Source organism: Phocoena phocoena, chromosome 2 (assembly GCF_963924675.1).
Source record: "Phocoena phocoena chromosome 2, mPhoPho1.1, whole genome shotgun sequence".
Classification (NCBI taxonomy): Eukaryota; Metazoa; Chordata; class Mammalia; order Artiodactyla; family Phocoenidae; genus Phocoena; species Phocoena phocoena.
Genome location: NC_089220.1, coordinates 167,804,196 through 167,823,278, shown reverse-complemented (window position 1 = coordinate 167,823,278; position 19,083 = coordinate 167,804,196). Strand labels below are relative to the sequence as shown.

The window sequence follows — 19,083 nt, the reverse complement described above, 5'->3', positions numbered from 1 at the left end:
GATACATTCCCCTAGTTAAATCCTCGTGACGTTATAGCTTTTAACCTGCCTGCATTTCTTAACCTCTAAAAAGCACGGGAGGAAAGCCCCCAGACATGTGATACCTCCCAGAATCACAACCCAAAGAGGTCCAGCAATAAACTCGACACAACGGAAGATACACAACGGCCCACGCATAGCCCGCACGTACGTTATACGCGTTGCATTGAGCACTGGCGTTGCGTACAGTTAGGTCCCGGCTGTCCTGAAATTCATGGGGGCCTCATTGGGCTTCCTGGGCACCGGCCATGGTCCACGGGTTTTGCTTTAGAGCTGAGAATCCAGGCAATGAGATATTTGATATCATTATGGCATTACTATTATCATTTTAGTTGGGATCATTGTATTGAGGACTTGTTAAAAAGGATTCTTTATCTTTTATGGATTCACATGAAAATTATTTGGTGTTGAGCGGACACGATTGGGGGGAAGGATGGACGAAACAAGATTCAGGCTCCGAATTAGTGACTTTTGAAGCTGGGTGAAGCCTTCATGGGAGGTTATTATACTTATTTTTCCCACTTCTGTGTGTACATGAAATTTCCCATAATACACACATTTTTTGTTAAAGACTGGGTCTGACTGAAGGAGAAATCAGAGTGGTCAAGCAATATGCCGCAGAAGCGACTGTGGGAGTAAGAGATTTTTTCCCAGCAAAGACCCAAAGATGCTCTGAGCTCTGTAACAAGTGAAGGGCCTTTGATGCAGGCAATTCCCTAGAAATGAGCCCCTCACACGGCCTGCAAAGCCGGAAATACACATCCAGAGCCTGAGATACGTCCACGTTTACACATTTATTTGGATTTAGAGAAACAACACATAAAATACTTTGATCATACACAAGTTTATATTTGGTAAGAAGAACAGGTTGCCATGTGTTTATAGTTTTTATTGATTTCTGTCCTTAATAACGGAGTGATGCTGGGGAGATGTCAATGTCCTTTGGAAACACTGACTGGGGACAGGACTTTGGCACAGGTAACTAATCAATACACAGCATTTGCACTTAGCATTTGAAAACAGGAGGGCACGTGCAAGATGATACCCGCTGTTAGGTTCCTGGGTTCCTTGTCCTGCTGCTATATTTACACCCGTGCTTTCTTGGTCCGTATTCTGAGGAGTAGCACCTACTCCCAGTCTTAGCAGGGACAGCGCCTGCAACGTTGGCTGTTTGTGACCCTCCATACTGGTTTCCTCTGTTCTTGGAGACACTGAAGTAGCATCCTCCTTGCATTTTGTGAAATCCCACAGTTCTCAAAGGAGATTTCTCAGCAGCGAGTGGAGCAGAGGGTATTCCCTGTGGGAGCTGAGGTGCAGGGCACACCGTTTAGCAGAGAGAGGGCGGGTGAGAGGGTAATGGGCACAGGTGCGGACGTGGTTCTCAGAAAATCAGTACAGCTACCACACAGGAAAAGACACATCAATAATATATTGTACAAGCTTTTACAGCAAAACATGTTGATTTGCAACAGTGTAAGTTCAGATCTAAAGTGCACAGCCCCCATCTGAGGTGACGAGACAGTACTAGCGGTATAATAAAGGCAACACAGTTACACACACAACTGATTTCCTTTTCTTTCCTCACGTCCTTGAGACAGTTCAGGAAGTCAATACCATTTATGTGTCTCCGATGGAGACATACCACACTTTTTTTTCCAAGTATTTAAAAAAAATAAACACAATGTTGCTATCTGAATGAAAATGGCCATGTCAGTTGTGATTAAAGCTAAAGCCAAACTTTTCTAATATTTGTAAAGAATGGTCCCACATAAAGGCCTTTGGCACTGGGAATTTGGCTAAAGTTCAAAACAATCTCCCTTCCTTCCGTCCTTCCTTCCTTCTGTCCTTCCTTCCTTCTTTCCTCCCTCCCTTTCTCTTGAGTAGATTACAAACTTACTTTAAAGAATATTTATTAAGCTACCGGGACTTATCAGGCTTTTATTTACCTCCTTCCCTGGGTTATGGCTGGTAGCTTTTCACTGCATAGGATTGAGGAAGGCTCCCAGCAAACTTGGGGACGAACCTGGAAGGGGCAGGGGGTCGGGGAAACAAGCTCTTGGTAAAAACTCTTTTGCTGGAACTTCAAACACAGGCACAAATGTTCCTCCTTTAAGTTCTGTCATACCATCAAGTGAAAAAGCAGCCGCTTCTGGTAGAGAATCTGTAACCCTAGATAGAAGCATCCTGGAGTAGAGAGGGATCTGTCCAGATCAGGGCACTGAGCTTCACCGTCTCCAAGCGGGATGGCGGGTTTGATATTAGTGTCTCTGCCTCTGAGGTGGGGTCTGTGGCCTGAGGCTCCCAATAGGTGGGCAGTTGTGTGCTTCTTCTCAACAGCTAATTTCTAGAAAGGAAAGGAATGCTTGGCCATTAGACCCAGCCTAGAATGGGAGCCTTGTTCCTTCATGAAATTCTGGGGCACAGATAAAGCGTTTTCTTCTAATAGTCATAGGGAATCCATTTGCTTCCTAGACAGAGAGGGCCCAAAGCCATGTTCATCTCAAATATCAACGTTTTCATATATAACCTGGGAGAGAGAATGTAGGGGCAAGCTCAGGAAGCTTTCAGGTGGTTGGATCCCGTGGTCATATTAGGGGCCTCTTCTATTTGACGAAGGATGGGGTCCTCTTTCCTCCCTCATGCACCTACCATCTTCCTGACCACTGCTCTGACTGGGGCATACAGAAAGGATGAATGTTCCTAAATGTGCATCCACAGTCTGCATATATGGGTCCACTACCTCTTTGACTCTGACAGTCTGTGCCCCATAAATATCTATGGGAGCTCTCGTTAGCTCATGTCTCTCCATCAGGTTTGCAGGGGCAGAAGGATGCTTTTAAAATATTATTTTGAATTCTAAGGAGCATATGATCTCTACGTAGTCTGGTCACTTTGGGTCTTGATGGGAGACAGATGATAAAAGGAGGTCTTAAGAGGCTGTCTCAAAATTCTAGGTGAGGAGCTCATTTCCTGAGAGGAAAATAACCACTAATGGAGTAGAAATTAATTATTGGGAATCCCAGTCACGGGGAGCTTAGCAGGAGAGACTTTTGTGGGTCGGAATGGGGAGTGAATGGGAAAGAGCAATGACCCCGGAGGGGAACGACTCCTTCCTGGGCAGGGACACTGTGGCATCCAGGATGACATCACACACAGAGATCTAAGGCCAAGTTTAATTTTCTGGGCTCACCACATCTGGAGTGTGTTTCATTCCTCTGCTCGGGCTGATTAGATTTTATTTTTATTTTCTCTAATGAATCCAAATGACTTAATAAAAGAATACTGTTTGGGAAGATATCTCAAGAACCAGCATCAACCTTCTATTCTAAACAGGCTGAACTGGAAAGCAGAATAGAGACGATGACCCTAATTTAGTCTAAGATGAAGCGTGGCTGTCATGCCTACTGAGCGGGTCTACTAAGGTCCAATGGATGGAAAACTTAAATGGGAAGTAAGTCTTACTGTCGAGCTAACCAATCATTTTAAAGAACCTGCAGTATCCTTTTGTGTCTGTTTTGTAATACTAACTTTAGAGATGTGATAAGTCATAAAATGAACAGAAAGAAGGCATCATACCTTTTAAGAATTTTGTGGGCCTATGTTTCAAAATAACTTTGCTAAGTGTTTTATTGTGCCTCTGTTAAAAGAAAGAGAAAAAAAAAATCTGGCTTAGTTTTTAATATCTGCCCCTGCAGTTTGTATAACCCATATAAAATAAAAATCTATATGTTACAAAATAGGATTTCTTTTTAATATATATTTTTTCCTTTTGTAAAATTATATGTATTTAAATATATTTGAAATGTTGCTATAGGTAAATTAGAATTTTTTTTTCTAATACTATGAAAAAGGCAAGAGTTTTTTTATTGTCAGCATACATTTTATATTTACTTTATCCTTTTCACTGCACCCCAGAGAACCTTTTATGATTCAGGGGCAATTTGGCACTATTCAACCCTACTACTCTGAAGTGAAAATAAAGTTTGATTTGCACACTATATTAAAAGTAAGGGAGGTATTTGTAACAATTTTAAGCTTTTCCTTAGTGATTAGAACACAGCCTTTTGTCACTAATTATTAGAGAGGTATTCTAAACTTAAGAAAGGATTTTTAAAAGGAGCAATGTTTGGTTTTGATTTTTAAACTGTACTCTACTTTGACACCACAATACAGAAATAGATTTACTTTGGAACAAACTACAAGTACATTTACACAGTGTGTGACAACTTAATTGTCTACCTAGAGAATTGAAACAGCTTAGTGAGCTAGGTTATTATAAATCTTGTCCAAGGCGTTCTATTTCTTCAATCAGGAAGTCAATGTCTTGGTGAGTTGCTGCGGGGTTTGAGATGACCACGCGGAAGAAATTGACCTTGTCTCCCAAGGGCTGGTAGCTCACCATTGTGGTCCCATACTCCATCATTCGGGCTTTAATCACTGGAGCCACCTGCGGAAGAGACCAGACCACGATGGTGACTGTTTCTCCCGGGGACTCTTCCTTTCATGAAAGGACCCAATACCAAGTAGCATTTTTAGTTTTTAACTGAACAATCAGAACCATATTTGTCATCCCTTGAAGGAACTGCCTCTCACTTTTCTTGGGATCAGAGGGCTGGAGCAGTGTAACACCTTCAAGATCTCGAAGGTGCTAAAAGGAATAATCAGTGGTAGGCTACCATCAGGAGCTTGACATCTTTTTTTTTTTTTTTTTTTGCGGTACGCGGGCCTCTCACTGCTGTGGCCTCTCCCGTTGCGGAGCACAGGCTCAGCGGCCATGGCTCACGGGCCCAGCGGCTCCGCGGCATGTGGGATCTTCCCAGACCGGGGCACAAACTCGTGTCCCCTGAATCGGCAGGCGGACTCTCAACCACTGCGCCACCAGGGAAGCCCTAGTTTTTGTTTTTTTGTTTCTTAGGAGCTTGACATCTTGACTTTCTACTTAGTGTTTTGGGAGACCAAGAAGAATCTGATGTTGGTTCCAAGGCTAAAGAATTTGGCAATACAACATGTGGGGGATGGGTTTTTTCCCCCCTCATTGGAAGTAATACATGGTTCACAGACTTCACATGGTTCATCTTACCAAGATGTAAGGCTCACTATCAAGTGATGTGTGAAAATAAGCAGACTTTTGAGATCCTAACGCTATTTTCCTTCTTGAGACCCTAAAGCTTCCTAGTTTCTTTTTATTCTCCTTTTGCATTAACTCAGTTTATAAGATGTTTTGAAATATATTACCCAATAATCATGAAGAATCAGCTGAGGCAAAACGCTGCACCCACAAGGATTTAACGTTACAGAATCAGATCACAGACACGATTTTACCACATTTATGCCAGATGGATGATGACAGCCCTTGGTCCTCTATTGTATATGAATTTAAGTTCAAACTCCAGTTCAGCACAAATGCCTTTTGTCACCAGCTCTGAGGACTCATCCAGTGCCCACCCAAATGAATCTGCAGCTCTGACAAGACCTACTTATTCAATATCACTTGGATGTACCACACATATTTTTACCCCTTCACACTGATCCTCAGTCGCACCATGTCACACTTGTTCTCTTGGCTTAGAACTCCTTTTCACTTCCAGTTTGTACCCTATGCAGATTCCAAGGCTCCACCACAGTCCTACACCCACTAGGAAGCCTTTCCTGACTTCTGCAGTCCATTAGCATATTTTCTCTAAGTTGTAAGTCCATGATCCTTATCCATAGATTCTGTCTATATTCTAATTTCCTATCATCCCCTCAGTTATAAGACAATACACTTCATCTTTGTACTTCAGCTGTAAGCTCCCGGAAGGCAGGGAGTGTCCTTCACTTCTTTTATCAGGACAGCACTGTGTGCACATGGAGGGCTCCCTGAGTCCTTATTGACTATAAAAAGTGGCATAAGAGGAAGAGCTCCTAGGATGAGGCATACGTTTTAAATTATGTCCAACCGTATGCAGGATCTGTCCACATATTTCACCACTGGAGTTTGTAAATATAACATTGATCTTTTAGGTTCGTTGCTGCAAACACCTAACCAGGAATGTAGATGTGAGGGAAGCTTTAGACTTATGTTAGATATTCATAGTCAGCAACTCAGTTCAATATGGGAACTATGCCTTCTATCACAGTTGTATTCATTTTAAATGAAGGATAGATTCAAATAGAATGGTGTTATGAACGTGTGACTTTGGAATATCAACACTTAGATAATCATTGGTTTGCAATGAGGTTTTAATCCTCAAAGTACTCAGTGGGAAAAATCAACATGGTTCCCCATCAGGACCAATTATTTGTTAGTTATGAAAGCCAAAGCCAGACTTGACCTTCATGTTCATTTCACCTTCACTTCACATCCTGAACCTAATTTCCTCACCTAAAAATGAATGTGGATGATGATTCCAACATTGAGATTTTCTGATTCTAGATGAACACATTCTTACATCCCCTTCTGCTCCTTCCTTATTCCACAAGGAGGTAATGTAAGGAGGAATGTTCCTGTTGGGTTGATCCTCTTTCACCCAAAGGATTAACGATGTATGCAGGGCGTCAGGCTCATGCCGGGGAATAAATATAAAAAAGAATTTAAATACTTCAAGACTGGGATTAAGTTCTGAAAATGGATCTACTAGAATAATTTAGCCTAAGGACATGAAATGTATCACTTTGTGCTGTGAGGCGTGGCAAGTCAGTGTGTTCCTGGGAAGAGAAATCCCAGATTAGAAAAAGAATTCCAAATCCATGTGTCTGCAGGAATTTAAGGAAAAAGATCACATAACTGTTCCTTAGTTTTATTTGTGCAATAAATCATGCTTGCTCTTTAGCACTGATAAAACAGTGATAATGCTTTACTCAGTGAATTAAATTCTGATTTCGTTTTCATAGGCAATCCAAGTAAGAATACACAGGAATGGGACTAATTATTAAGGACATTCAACACCAATTTTTGAAATAAATGCAGATCAGAAGTCAAAAGACTGACGGTAACAGCCATCATCCCAAACAGGTTTTGGCAGAAAGTAAGATTGAACCCCCCCCCCCGCCCCCAGTTCCTAAAGCTAGCTGGGTTGGCAGAAATCACAGCCATCTAAATACATATGGCTTTTGGTTGCTTCCAGAAAATGCTGCCGAACTCAAATTAGCAGGAACACGGAACATCTACTTCACTGCATGATCACTACTTGCAAGTTAAGAAGGAAAATAAGAATCTGACTATTCTGACGAGTATATAGCATTTTAATTTTTTTCTAGACTCTTTTCTGGGGGTCACATTCTTGGTTTTGCTGAATAAAGGAAGTCAGTTAGGAAAAAAGGGGCTGCATGTTGAAGAATTCACTGAAGGCTCAATCAACAAGAGCTCTTTGGGGATGCCTTAAGAGTTTTAGGGTACCATTGTATCCTTTGTGCCATTAGCTTTTTCAATCCTTTAGAAAATAATAACCAGGGAACTCTTCCATAATTTAAATCCACATTTGTTTCCTCCAAAGAGGGCTCAGATTAAAGCATCATGAGGGCTTCCCTGGTGGCGCAGTGGTTGAGAGTCTGCCTGCCGATGCAGGGGGCGCGGGTTCGTGCCCCCGTCTGGGAGGATCCCACGTGCCGCGGAGCGGCTGGGCCTGTGAGCCGTGGCTGCTGAGCCTGCGCGTCCGGAGCCTGTGCTCCGCAACGGGAGAGGCCACGGCAGTGAGAGACCTGCGTACCGCAAAAAAAAAAAAAAAACAAAAAAAAAAAAAAAAAAAAAAGTATAATAAAGCATCATGAAATAATCTCACAAAGATATCACAGAAATGTATTTCTCACTATGTGTTACAAAACCTTTTTGTTTTTACATCGTGGAAGGCTGAGAGAAATTTTGAAAAATCAAAAAGCAGAATAACCATAAATAAGATATTTGAAAACATTAAAATCTCACCAATTAAGTTTCCCATTACATTTAATAACATAGGCTTTAAAAAAGTCACTTTATATATGAGGCCAATCTACTTCTTTACCAATGTACTTTTTTTTTTTTTTTTTTTTTTTTTTTGCGGTATGCGGGCCTCTCACTGTTGTGGCCTCTGCCGCTGCGGAGCACAGGCTCCGGACGCACAGGCTCAGCGGCCATGGCTCACGGGCCCAGCCGCTCCGCGGCATGTGGGATCTTCCTGGACCGAGGCACGAACCCGTGTCCCCTGCATCGGCAGGCGGACTCTCAACCGCTGTGCCACCAGGGAAGCCCTACCAATGTACTTTTTGTAATACTTTCTATAAACTTTTATTATTGTTTATTAGTATTTTTTATTGAGGTATAGTTGATTTATAATATATGTTTCAGTGATTCACAATTTTTAAAGGTTATACTCCATTTATAGTTATTATAAAATATCGGCTCTATTCCCTGTGCTGTACAATATGTCCTTGTAGCTTATTATTTTATACATAGTAGTTAGTACTTCTTTACTTCCCTACCCCTATCTTGTCTCTCCTTACCAATGTACTTTTAAATCCACTGTTGACCTTCTGAAAGGCCATCAGTCAGGATAGGATAAAAGCTGATAGAAGAGATGCAGATAATGATCAAATATAATAAAAATTAAAATTCAAGAAGATGATGAAGAAGAAAAAGAACCAGAAATACAAGAGGTGACCAATACAGTAAGTCCCCTACATACGAACGAGTGCCATTCCGAGACCACATTTGTAAGTCCAATTTGTTCGTAAGTCCAGCAAGGTTAGCCTAGGTACCCAACTAACACAATCAGCTATATAGTACTGTACTGTAATAGGTTTATAATACTTTTCATACAAATAATACATAAAAAACAAACAAAAAATAAAGAAAACATGTTTAATCTTACAGTACAGTCCCTTGAAAAGTATAGTAGTACCGTACGACAGCTGGCACACAGGGCCTGGCACTGAGTGAACGGGCAAGAAGAGTTACTGACTGGAGGAGGGAGAGGAGGTGGGAGATGGTAGAGCTGAAGGATCGTTAGCAATAGGAGACGGAGGGCCAGCTGCAATTTCACTCACACCTGACGATGGAATGCACGTTCGCATCTTTGAAAGTTCACAACTTGAAGGTTCGTGTGTAGGGGACTTACGGTATGCCTCCTGGGGCTCTTGTCTGATGAACACCTGCAGGACATCTCCTTGCCTCCTGCCTCGGTCTAATGCGTTTGTATGTGGTCCCGTCCCCATGGTAGTCCTGTGCCCATGGTGCCCCAGGCCTTCTGTGTCCACTTTGCCTCAGTGACAGTGGGCCATCTGCGCACTCACAGTCCTGACTGGAGCAGAAAATGCACCAACCGGATTCTCGTCTTTCCCTCCCTCATGAAGCTGTGGCTGGGCTCGTTTTAGTGATAACCACTTGTTACCTATATATCTGTCTTCAAGCCAAAGTGTGCACTGGGAAGACGTCTGTGATCCACTAGTAGGTTTCCTAAGTGTGTTTCCCTTCCCTATTCTGGAATATGTAAATGGCACGTTAGTTCAACAAACATTTTTGAGTGCCCATTGTATGCTGAGCCCTGTAGTGGGCAAGAGGCCACAAAGAGTAATTCCATTGCCTTGTTAGGTCCAGAATTTAACTTCTCTTGTGGCCCAGAAGACTCCACATTTCCTCCCATTTTGGGTGTATGTCAGTACTGACCAAGAGAGCTTTATGTAACCACACAGATGTTTTCTGTCTGCACAATCTGATATATTAGTCTCGAGTCACAAGTTAAAATGTGTCTAATGTGACTGAGAAGTGAATCTTGAGTTGAATTTAATTTTAATTGATTTAGATTTAAATAACTACATGTAGCTGTTCTACCATATGGGACAGTGCAGAAGATTTATTTCACCTTAGCGCTTTTCCCTCTGGGATTGTGTGTGCGTGCGTGTGTATGTGTGTGTGTGTGTGTGTGTGTGTGTGTGTGTGTAGATTTTACTGGTCCCTGGACATTGTGTTTTAAGGGTTTCGCACTTCGTAAGAAACTTTTCTGAAACTCTGAAAAACTATTGACGCAAGCGAACAAAAGTTAACCTTAATATTTTATGTGTTCTAATGTTTTCATTTCTAATTCTGAATTACTGAATTGACAAAGGCTGAGGATGGATTTCTCCTAAAGACATGCACATCTGTCATAAGGATGACATGCACGTGAAAGGTCCATTACATACACCGAGGTACAGATCAGAGGAGCTCGCGTCCTTACCTTAGAGAGGCGGCTCATTCTCTCTTCATTGTTGTCTAGAACACGCAAACTCGGAGGTACATACCAGAAGCAGACATTTGTGTGCTGAGGCTATGAAAAGGAAAGTAAGAGTCACGCTCCGCCCAAACTGGCACGTTTGAAAATTCCAAGGACATTTCAAATCTATTCTGCAGCTTCCGGATACAATCCTGCTTTTCACATTTGTAATCACCTTTGGAGTGCCTGATTTTCACACCATTATACAGAGTTATTTTTTGTGAGTTTGAGTTTTACCCTCTCACCCCTGCTTCTCCTTTGTAATGGTCCCACTTACCTGGGCAGTACATTCTTAACATCAAAAACTACTAGTGATAAGAATTGGAATGGACTAAACTTTGGAGGATTGTAGAAATCAGGATACATACCTTTCCATCAAACACCATTTCATAACCTTCTCGGTTTTTGATGATATTGTATAAATACTCCGCCAGCTCCAAACACTTATCAATATGTGCTTCAAACCCGGTGGTCCCCTAAGTGAGAGAAGAAGAAGAAGGCTTAGCAGGCCGAGAAAGGTGGGCGAGCTCTCAGGTGAGATGCGGGGACGAATCTCTCTGGACATTGGTGGCCTTTCTGCCCCTTCGGTCTCAGCTCTGCGCCAGCACTTTCCTGACATAAGACTGTGTTCCTAGAGGCTTTCCTGGCAATTATCTCTCCTCTAATGCTCTCTTCGTCAGGTGCTTTTGTTCCCTTTCGCCATCACCGCTCTCCGTGGCACAATCCCTTTCCTTCCAAGCCTCCATTCCCCAGGCAATTATTTTGATTACTCGAGGGGAAAATTTGCCTCTGTCGCTCAGAGGAGTAATTATGGAAGTCATTAATGACCGGAGGGCTGCCTATCCTTTTCTTGTGGATAAGAAGCGTCATCAGAGACACATCCCACCTCCAGGATGCCTGCTTAGTCCCTGCCCATCAGGTAAATTTGTCATTTCCAGACCCCACTTTTGTTCACCAGTGTACCCCCCATTATAGAACGAATAGGGTAGGTGCTCAATGAGTATCTGTTGGACAAACGGATGACAGTCTCTTGAGGGGCACACAGATGCTTTGTTAGCCTGTCACTCTGCAAAGCTTATTAGATTTCTCCTTTGGGGATAAATGGCTCATCTGTCTGTAATGGGTGAACATTATCACAGAGGTCTTTTAGTTTCCAGCTCTTGGAAGCCCAGGATCTGGACTTGGGGAAAAACAACACAACAGCCTTGGACTGGAACTATTTAACTGACAACAGGACACACTAGGGGATTACTTTTCAACACGGCTTTACGCCTAACTCCTTTGGTATTTGTGGAGTGCTCAGGGGAAGCTTAGAGAAACAGCTACTGCTCATCCCAGGAACTTAGAACAGGCCTACCAGTGACTAATCCAAGCTGGCATCTAGAGGAAGCAATTGTAATACAGATAAGATGGGCCCACTTTCCTGTTAACACAGTCTCATCATCCCAGCCAAAGGCGGGATCTGGCAGAGCCAGTGACTTGTAACCTCTGAAACGTGTTTAAGAACAAGCTGCATTAAAGAGGTCTGATGGGTTCAGAAATTCATTTCTTTGGAGACCGCCACCCTTGCTGACTGGTTCCTGTTGACTCCAAGGACCCAGCTGATGCCTGACTGTTCAGGCCAGCACCCCTGCGCTCCATGAGTCTGTGAGTGCCAGGGATTTAGGATTGGTTTGGGCCGACCTGGCAGTTTGGGTCCACTTGGTATGGACCTTAGGTAAGAGGGAGGGGAGTTTATTGTTCTCCAAACTGGATCCTTTGGACCAGCCTAGAGTTGGATTTCATCTCGCATGGACCTGATCCAGTTTATGTCCAGGACCAGTATGACTCTGACCTTGTCCAACCATATGGCCTTGGCGAACCTCTCCGGTCACATGGGAATGACGGTGCCTGTCTGATTTCCCACACAGAGACGTAGCAAGGTGAAATGAACGCTCTGAAAATAAGTGTGATTGTATTGCAAAGGGAGTGGGGTTACCACGGACGGGATGGGAGCCCTTCAGCCTTTGCTAGTCTGGGACTTCACTCTGGAGACGCTCAGGAGTACTCTGACTGCCCCCTCAGACGAAGGCTAAAGAGGTACAGGGGGAGCGACGCAGGAGCTCCGATGTGCCCTTTGAAGCCTGGGGCTCCTCCTTTCAAATGGGGTATTTATGGGGAAAAGATCTATATTTTCTTTTCAAGGTTTTGCAGGTTTTTAGGAGATTCTCCAAAATTCATTCGTTTATCAAATGCTTGTTGAATCATTATACACCACACAGCTCTTCTTATGAAAATGACAAAGACACGTATAAAACCTTGTCAGGTATCACATCGCCGTGACCTGAGTCGCTGTGATGGAAGCTGAAGCTTCAGAGGAGCACTTGTGGGTGGAAGGCTGGATCCCAGCATCAGGCTACACTGAAGGAGCTTTGGGAGAAAGATGTCTTATCTTATCCCTCACCCCCACACACCCAGGATGGGTTTAGAGGCACCCACTCAGGCCCTCTCACTTCTCATCTGGATGGCAGCACCCTAATTCTCCTTCAGTCAACTGAGACTCCCTACTAGCTCAAAATACGCCCTTTAGCCCCTGCCTGACCTTCCTCCTGGGATGTCCTTTTCCCAGCTCTGCTGGTCAAAATCCTAGTTATTCTACCATCCTGTTCACGACACATCTCGAAGATCACCTCTTGATAAATCGTTCTTGGCTTCCAAACTAGGACTGAACTCTCCCTTCTTTAACTCTTCAAGGTGTGTCTGTGTTTCCTTTATAACCAGTTGTGTTCTGTCCTTTGTGATGGTCATTGGAGCGCTTCTCTTTCCTGCCTGGAGAACTGAAGCCCCCGGGCCCATTCAGCACCAGGCACGGTAACAGATGCTCAGTATCTGCTTATTAAAATAAATTGATATTTTAGAGAGAAAGGGAACGTTCATTCACTCAGCAAAGAGTGCCAGGCATTCCCCTTAATAGTTTTCTCCTGTTATTTTTTTTCCCTCAGCCATTTGCCAACCCCTCTGTTATCTACATTTTAATTACAGAGGCCAATCATAGAAAACTATAAGGAAATCTGACAATTTGCATAATCATATACAAACACGAAGATTTACGGTAAAAACTCAATAGTTACATATTAAGCCATCACTGCAGGCCTTAAAAAGGGGACTCCTTTTAAGATTTTTTGGGTTTTTTTTTATGTCTACCCGTGAGTTTTAGCCACTGAGGTTAAAGTCCTAGGATTCTCTAATAAAATTCAGACAAAATAAACGGTCTACCCAATAAGAACAGAGTTGAGGGCAGACACAGTGTCTTTGCCAGTGCAAGGCTTACAAATCGTACCACCATCCAGAACACCTCCTAGCGTCCCACATCAGGAGGCTCAATATTTTCTTTTTTGCATTAATCTGCTCCAGTCAAATTGTCTTGGACTTAACATGACGGCCGTCTTCAGTGCATTTAGCTCCATTTTCTATCAACCGGTGAAAGAACTGTAATTTATACTTAGGTCAATACTTTTCATGTGGTTTATCTTACTAAGGAGAAAATGCGGATTCACTGGAACACTGTATTCTCCAGGTGTATCTGATAACAGAGGGTTTGCTGATTAATGCCGCATTCCTCCTCATTACAGCAAGTCCCCTAGAAACGAACGCCTTCTGTTCCGAGAGTGCATTCATAAGTCCAATCTGTCCATAAGTCCAACCAGGTTAGCCTAGGTACCCAACTAACTCAATCGGCTATATAGTACTGTACTGTAAAAGGTTTATAATACTTTTAACAAATAATACATAAGAAACAAACACAGAAAATAGTACCGTACAGTACACAAAAGCACAACCACTTGTAGAGGATGCACGCACGTGACAAGGTACACCAGACACGTGAACTAACTTACGTGATTGGACATGTGAATGCACGTTCGCATCTTTGAAAGTTTGCAACTTGAAGGTTCGTATGTCGAGGACTTACTGTACTGCTCTGGCAGATGCAAAATAGAATGACATGTGGCCACTCTCTCTCGGCTCTCCTTAGGAGTGGGTACTTCTCCTGCCCTGTCTGGCATTACTACAGGGTTAGGGGTGTTGGATTGTAATTATCCTCACCCTTGATGTGGACTGTAGGGCTGAGCTTATTACTTTAATAATTATTATCACTTCATTTTTTAAAAAGGCAGCTTTAAGTTGAAAGACAATGGACGTTTTTCCCATTTAGCCGTCTAGACACTTAAGGGTTTGCGTAAGGAATTAAAAAAAATATGTGTCCATGTCTTCTAAGTAACTCAAATTCTCACTTGTAATTCTTCACTGTCATCTACTTCTGCATTTTAAGAATAAATAATGTGTTGACTTTCATTAATTACCAAGTTATCAGTGTGTCTTCATTTTTGTTCACATCTTATATATGAATGTTAGAAAATGAATTATTCCTTTACACAAACATGATGTACATGAAATAATTACTTTACAATATTTTAAATTCTGGATGATGATAATATTAAACTTTTTCAATGCAAAAAAAAAAAATGTGTCCGTAAGTTACGTCGCCACTGTGATTTTTCTCTTTCTCTCTCTCTCTTGTTACCCCCTCTTCTGGTGCCTGTATTTCAGCCCTTTAGAAACTGGATCCTTTGCCTTTATTTCAAGCTTCATTTGGTCCTGCTGTTTCATTCACACCTGACGTCCTCCGAGTGATTTCTCTGAGAACCAGCGGGCTGCACCACACTGGCAGGGAGGTTTCCGATGGAAAAGCAGCAGCAGGAACCGATGGACAGTGTCAGAAGCGTTTTTGTATAAATATAGCTAATGATCATCATTTTAATAAAAACACCAGGGGAACAAGAGACCAAAAGATTGATACTGGACAATGTTTAGAGACCAAGCTTGCTTCAACATACTAGCTGATGTCTACCTTTGTCATTTTACAATTCCCACAAATCAATGAAATGAAAAACCTGCTCAATTTAAAACAGCCTGAGAGGGCTTCCCTGGTGGCGCAGTGGTTGGGAGTCCGCCTGCCGATGCAGGGGACACGGGTTCGTGCCCCTGTCCGGGAAGATCCCACATGCCACGGAGTGGCTGGGCCCGTGAGCCATGGCCGCTGAGCCTGCGCGTCCGGAGCCTGTGCTCCGCAACGGGAGAGGCCGCAACAGTGAGAGGCCCGCATACCGCAAAAAAAAAAAAACAAAAAAAAAAACAGCCTGAGAGTACACCAATAATCTACGTTCTTGATTGATTTATTTTTGCCAGATGAAAGTGTTATTGCCTACCGCATGAGTCTTGTCTTGGGCGGTGGGGACCAGATACCTATCCTTGTCAGGCTCTCAACTTTCAAAAGAGGAAAGGGAAGGGGTCCCCTGCCCAGCTCAAGGGATTTGACCTCACTCATCACCCACCTTTATGGGGCGGTAACTCACCTCGGGCCTCACTCCAGGTAGCTGTCTGATCCTTAGCAATACTTAGAGAAAACTCAACCGGGGCAAATACCATCATGGAGGCTTGTTTGAAGACCATGTAGTCTAGCCATCCCCGGAAACCATCTAAGAGTTATTTGTGCATTGAGCAAAAGGCATGTGTCCATATCATAGTTTTTAAGACAGTCTTTCTAGTTAAACTGCCCTTTTCCAGGATGGGTTTAAAGAAGATTCCATAAGATAGTTGCTGACTGCATTGTTTCACTCCCAAGCCCCCTCTTTTTCTTGTTAGCCAGCCGCCTCTCTGAACTGTTTGAGTCGATTCAGTTTGCTTTGAACACTTTTATAAACACCTGCGTATGGACTGGGTGCTGTGGACGTGGGCCGTACCTCTTTACACAGACCTGAGGAAGGACCCATTCGGTGCTCTCATGCAGCAGACCAAGTTATTTGCTTGTTCCTATGGTGCTGAACCTGTTACCTCTTTGTGTAGGCTACTTAGAAAGCTGAGAGCCAAATTTGTGGACCATTTCCCAAACACACAGGACCTCGGGGCAGGCCAGCTTCCCTCTCATCTCTCCCTTTGTCAGGTTTCTCTCACGTACTATGTTAGCAGTTGGATTTTTCTAGCAGTTGGGTTTTTCCAGTGTCCCCGCTGGCTCAGGCCGTTGCCTCCCGTGGGAGATTAATGAAACCAGGTGGAAGGTCACTGATTTGTGACACGTAAGTTAGGAATCTGGCCAAAATGAAAAACAGAATCTCTGACCCTTCCAGCCTGCTTACATTAACTGCACACGTATGCTCTTTGAAAGCTATAATTAGGTCCAGCCCGTGGCGCACACCATTAGTTACAGAGTTCCATTTCTGAAAGAGGGGTGATCATCTGCCGTTAAATTCTGAGGTAAACAGAGAAACTGAACCAAAAGAGGTCACTAGGTAGTTCCAGATTTTTTGAAAAAAGCTTTATAACTAGAGGTTACCCTGTGAAATGTCAAAAATAAACTATCGTGCTGGGTTTTTTCTTTTTCCTTTTTATTCTCCAAACAAAAAGACTGCATTTAACCTGCCCAAAGGATCAATCACTGGGTAAAAAACAAGAGTTGGGACAAAAACAACAATGAAGCACTTCTTAGGGATCCAGAGGTTCTGCCGTATAAAGCAACATGTATTGGTGTTCTAGATGAGTGAGCATTAGAAGCAATTAGGTTTGAAAGAAAGAAAACGCTCAATGGGTTTTCTTATATTCTTGTCCGTGTAGATAACTAGATCTAGGATTCAAGAAACCTAATCTTGGGTAAATAATTTTCAATTTGCAAATCAATTTTTAACATGTCATAATAAGGGTCACCAGATATAGTGTCTGTTTTTAGTCGACATTCAGCCGATCCCAGCGTGCTCACCTTTGCTCTCCACATTAGCCAGAGTTTAAAAACATCAACGTGACGTCCGCACTGTAAGGCCTTATCTCCAGTGTCGTAGGACAGGTCGTAGTGTTTATCTTGCTGAAAGAGGTAGGAGGCCTGCATCTGGTTGCAGCTCTGCATCAATCCCTAGAAGAGAAGAGAAAACTTAGGAGACTCTACTGACTTTATTAGGTATTCTATTAGATTTACATTGTGATGGAAATTATTAAGGAAAAAAAAATAAAAGAAAGAGGCACTGAATATCCTGGAGAAAGAATCAAATGAGAAAACAACATGAGGCCGACATCTCGACAGGATGGGCTGTTGTGATAGGTCAAGTCTATAGGATAAATGGCTAAGGGTCAGCTGTCACCAGGGGTTAACAACAGGGCATATATGTACTTTTACTCGCCTTTTTAAGAGAAGGCATTTATCTTTTTAAAAATTTGTTGATTACTTTACTTAAGCTTTACAATACCCTTTATTGTGGCTGGTTATTAATAATTCCCATCTTACAGATGAGACTGAATCTCAAAAACTTTATGTAAGCTGCTCTGTAAATTACACCTAGAAATGGAACAGTTGGGATGTAAATCCAGGTCAGGTGAATTTCAGTGAGAAGGCATTTATTTTTTTAAAAAATCAATCAGAGTATAATGTTCTGGTTTTTTTGTAAGCAAACTATTTTGGAAACGCTTTGGTTTTGTAAAATATTATTGGTGTGATTCTTCTACTGTTTCGTTCATATTTAGTTCAAGTACTTTATCATTTAGCTATAAGGGTTTGAGTTCTTTATGGATATCATAGTTTTTAAGACAATTCATTGCTATCGTTTTTATAAGCTAAAATCTAAAACAATAAAGACATTGCTACTCCGGGGTCTTCAACAGGGAATCTTTCAGATGTCACACTCTTCTCTCAAGAGTAGTTAAAGCTTGAGCACTGTGTTTTGGTTTTTTTTGCGGTACGTGGGCCTCTCACTGTTGTGGCCTCTCCCGTGGCGGAGCACAGGCTCCGGACGCGCAGGCCCAGCGGCCATGGCTCACGGGCCCAGCCGCTCCGCGGCATGTGGGATCTTCCCAGACCGGGGCACGAACCCGTGTCCCCCGCATTGGCAGGCGGACCCTCAACCACTGCGCCACCAGGGAAGCCCGAGCACTGTTTTCATACTCATTTGCTAATGGTAGTTACAGTAGAAAGTTTCGTTGTCAATTACCATGAATTTGCCCTTGCACCACGAGCTTACTATGGAAAATGGGTGGCAAAGTGATTGAACTATTCCGAAGACCAGTGAATGAATCATGTTCTCTGACTAAAACAGCATCATTAGTGTCCTCACCACACTGCAATTTGTCTCGAACCACAGGAAGCCTTTGACGCTTTGGTTATCCACAGTGTGACTGTGATTTTACAGAAACTTTGGCATTTACTTTTTTCTTTCGTGACTCACGACAAGAGAAGAAAAGACTAAACTGTGATCACTTCGTTGAAGTTAGAAGTGCGAGCCCTTTTTAAAAGTTCTCCAAACTGAAACAGAAGGCAACTAAAATTTGATCTAGGTCCTGAAAGACCAGACCGAGTGTCCAGATGGTAGACAACAGAACTGGGCTCAGTCTTGTAGTCTGGCCTTTTTATTCAGTGGAATTCATTAAGTAATTTTTTCTTGAGACTAGTAGAAATTCAATACAATGTAATTGTAATAGAGCAGTAGAATGACATTGAATTGGACTCGAAGACCAATGAGACTGAGCAATTGGTGCATCTATTTTGTTTCACGGTCACAGAAACTTAGCACCATTTTCCCCCAGCCATGCAAGCTCGTGCTTAGGTGCCATCAATCCTAAGGGAAACCACTCAGGGAGTGCGGAATCACGGACAGACCAGACCAGCTTCTACTGGGACAGGAAAAGCAACGCAAAGCACATGACCTCTAGAAGGTGGGACAGCACCAGCCTCATTGTACAAAAGGATAAGTAAAAGTCACATAAAGGTGAGACAGTGTCCTGATTCTGAGCCATTATATCCTAAACTATTTAAAATACGTGA

The 19,083-nt window shown here is 42.8% G+C and overlaps 1 protein-coding gene across 1 annotated transcript in view; it reads right to left on the bottom strand.

Moving 5' to 3' along the window:
- Positions 1-3,884: 3,884 nt before the first annotated feature.
- Positions 3,885-19,083, bottom strand: part of GAD2 (glutamate decarboxylase 2) — a 66,613-nt gene continuing 51,414 nt past the window's right edge. The window contains exons 13-16 of the mRNA XM_065872754.1: positions 17,035-17,184; positions 10,613-10,720; positions 10,209-10,298; positions 3,885-4,486 (exon numbers count right to left, since the gene is read on the bottom strand). Coding sequence (XP_065728826.1) covers positions 4,313-4,486; positions 10,209-10,298; positions 10,613-10,720; positions 17,035-17,184 — 522 coding nt within the window. The 3' untranslated portion in view covers positions 3,885-4,312. The remainder of the gene's footprint in view (positions 4,487-10,208; positions 10,299-10,612; positions 10,721-17,034; positions 17,185-19,083) is intronic.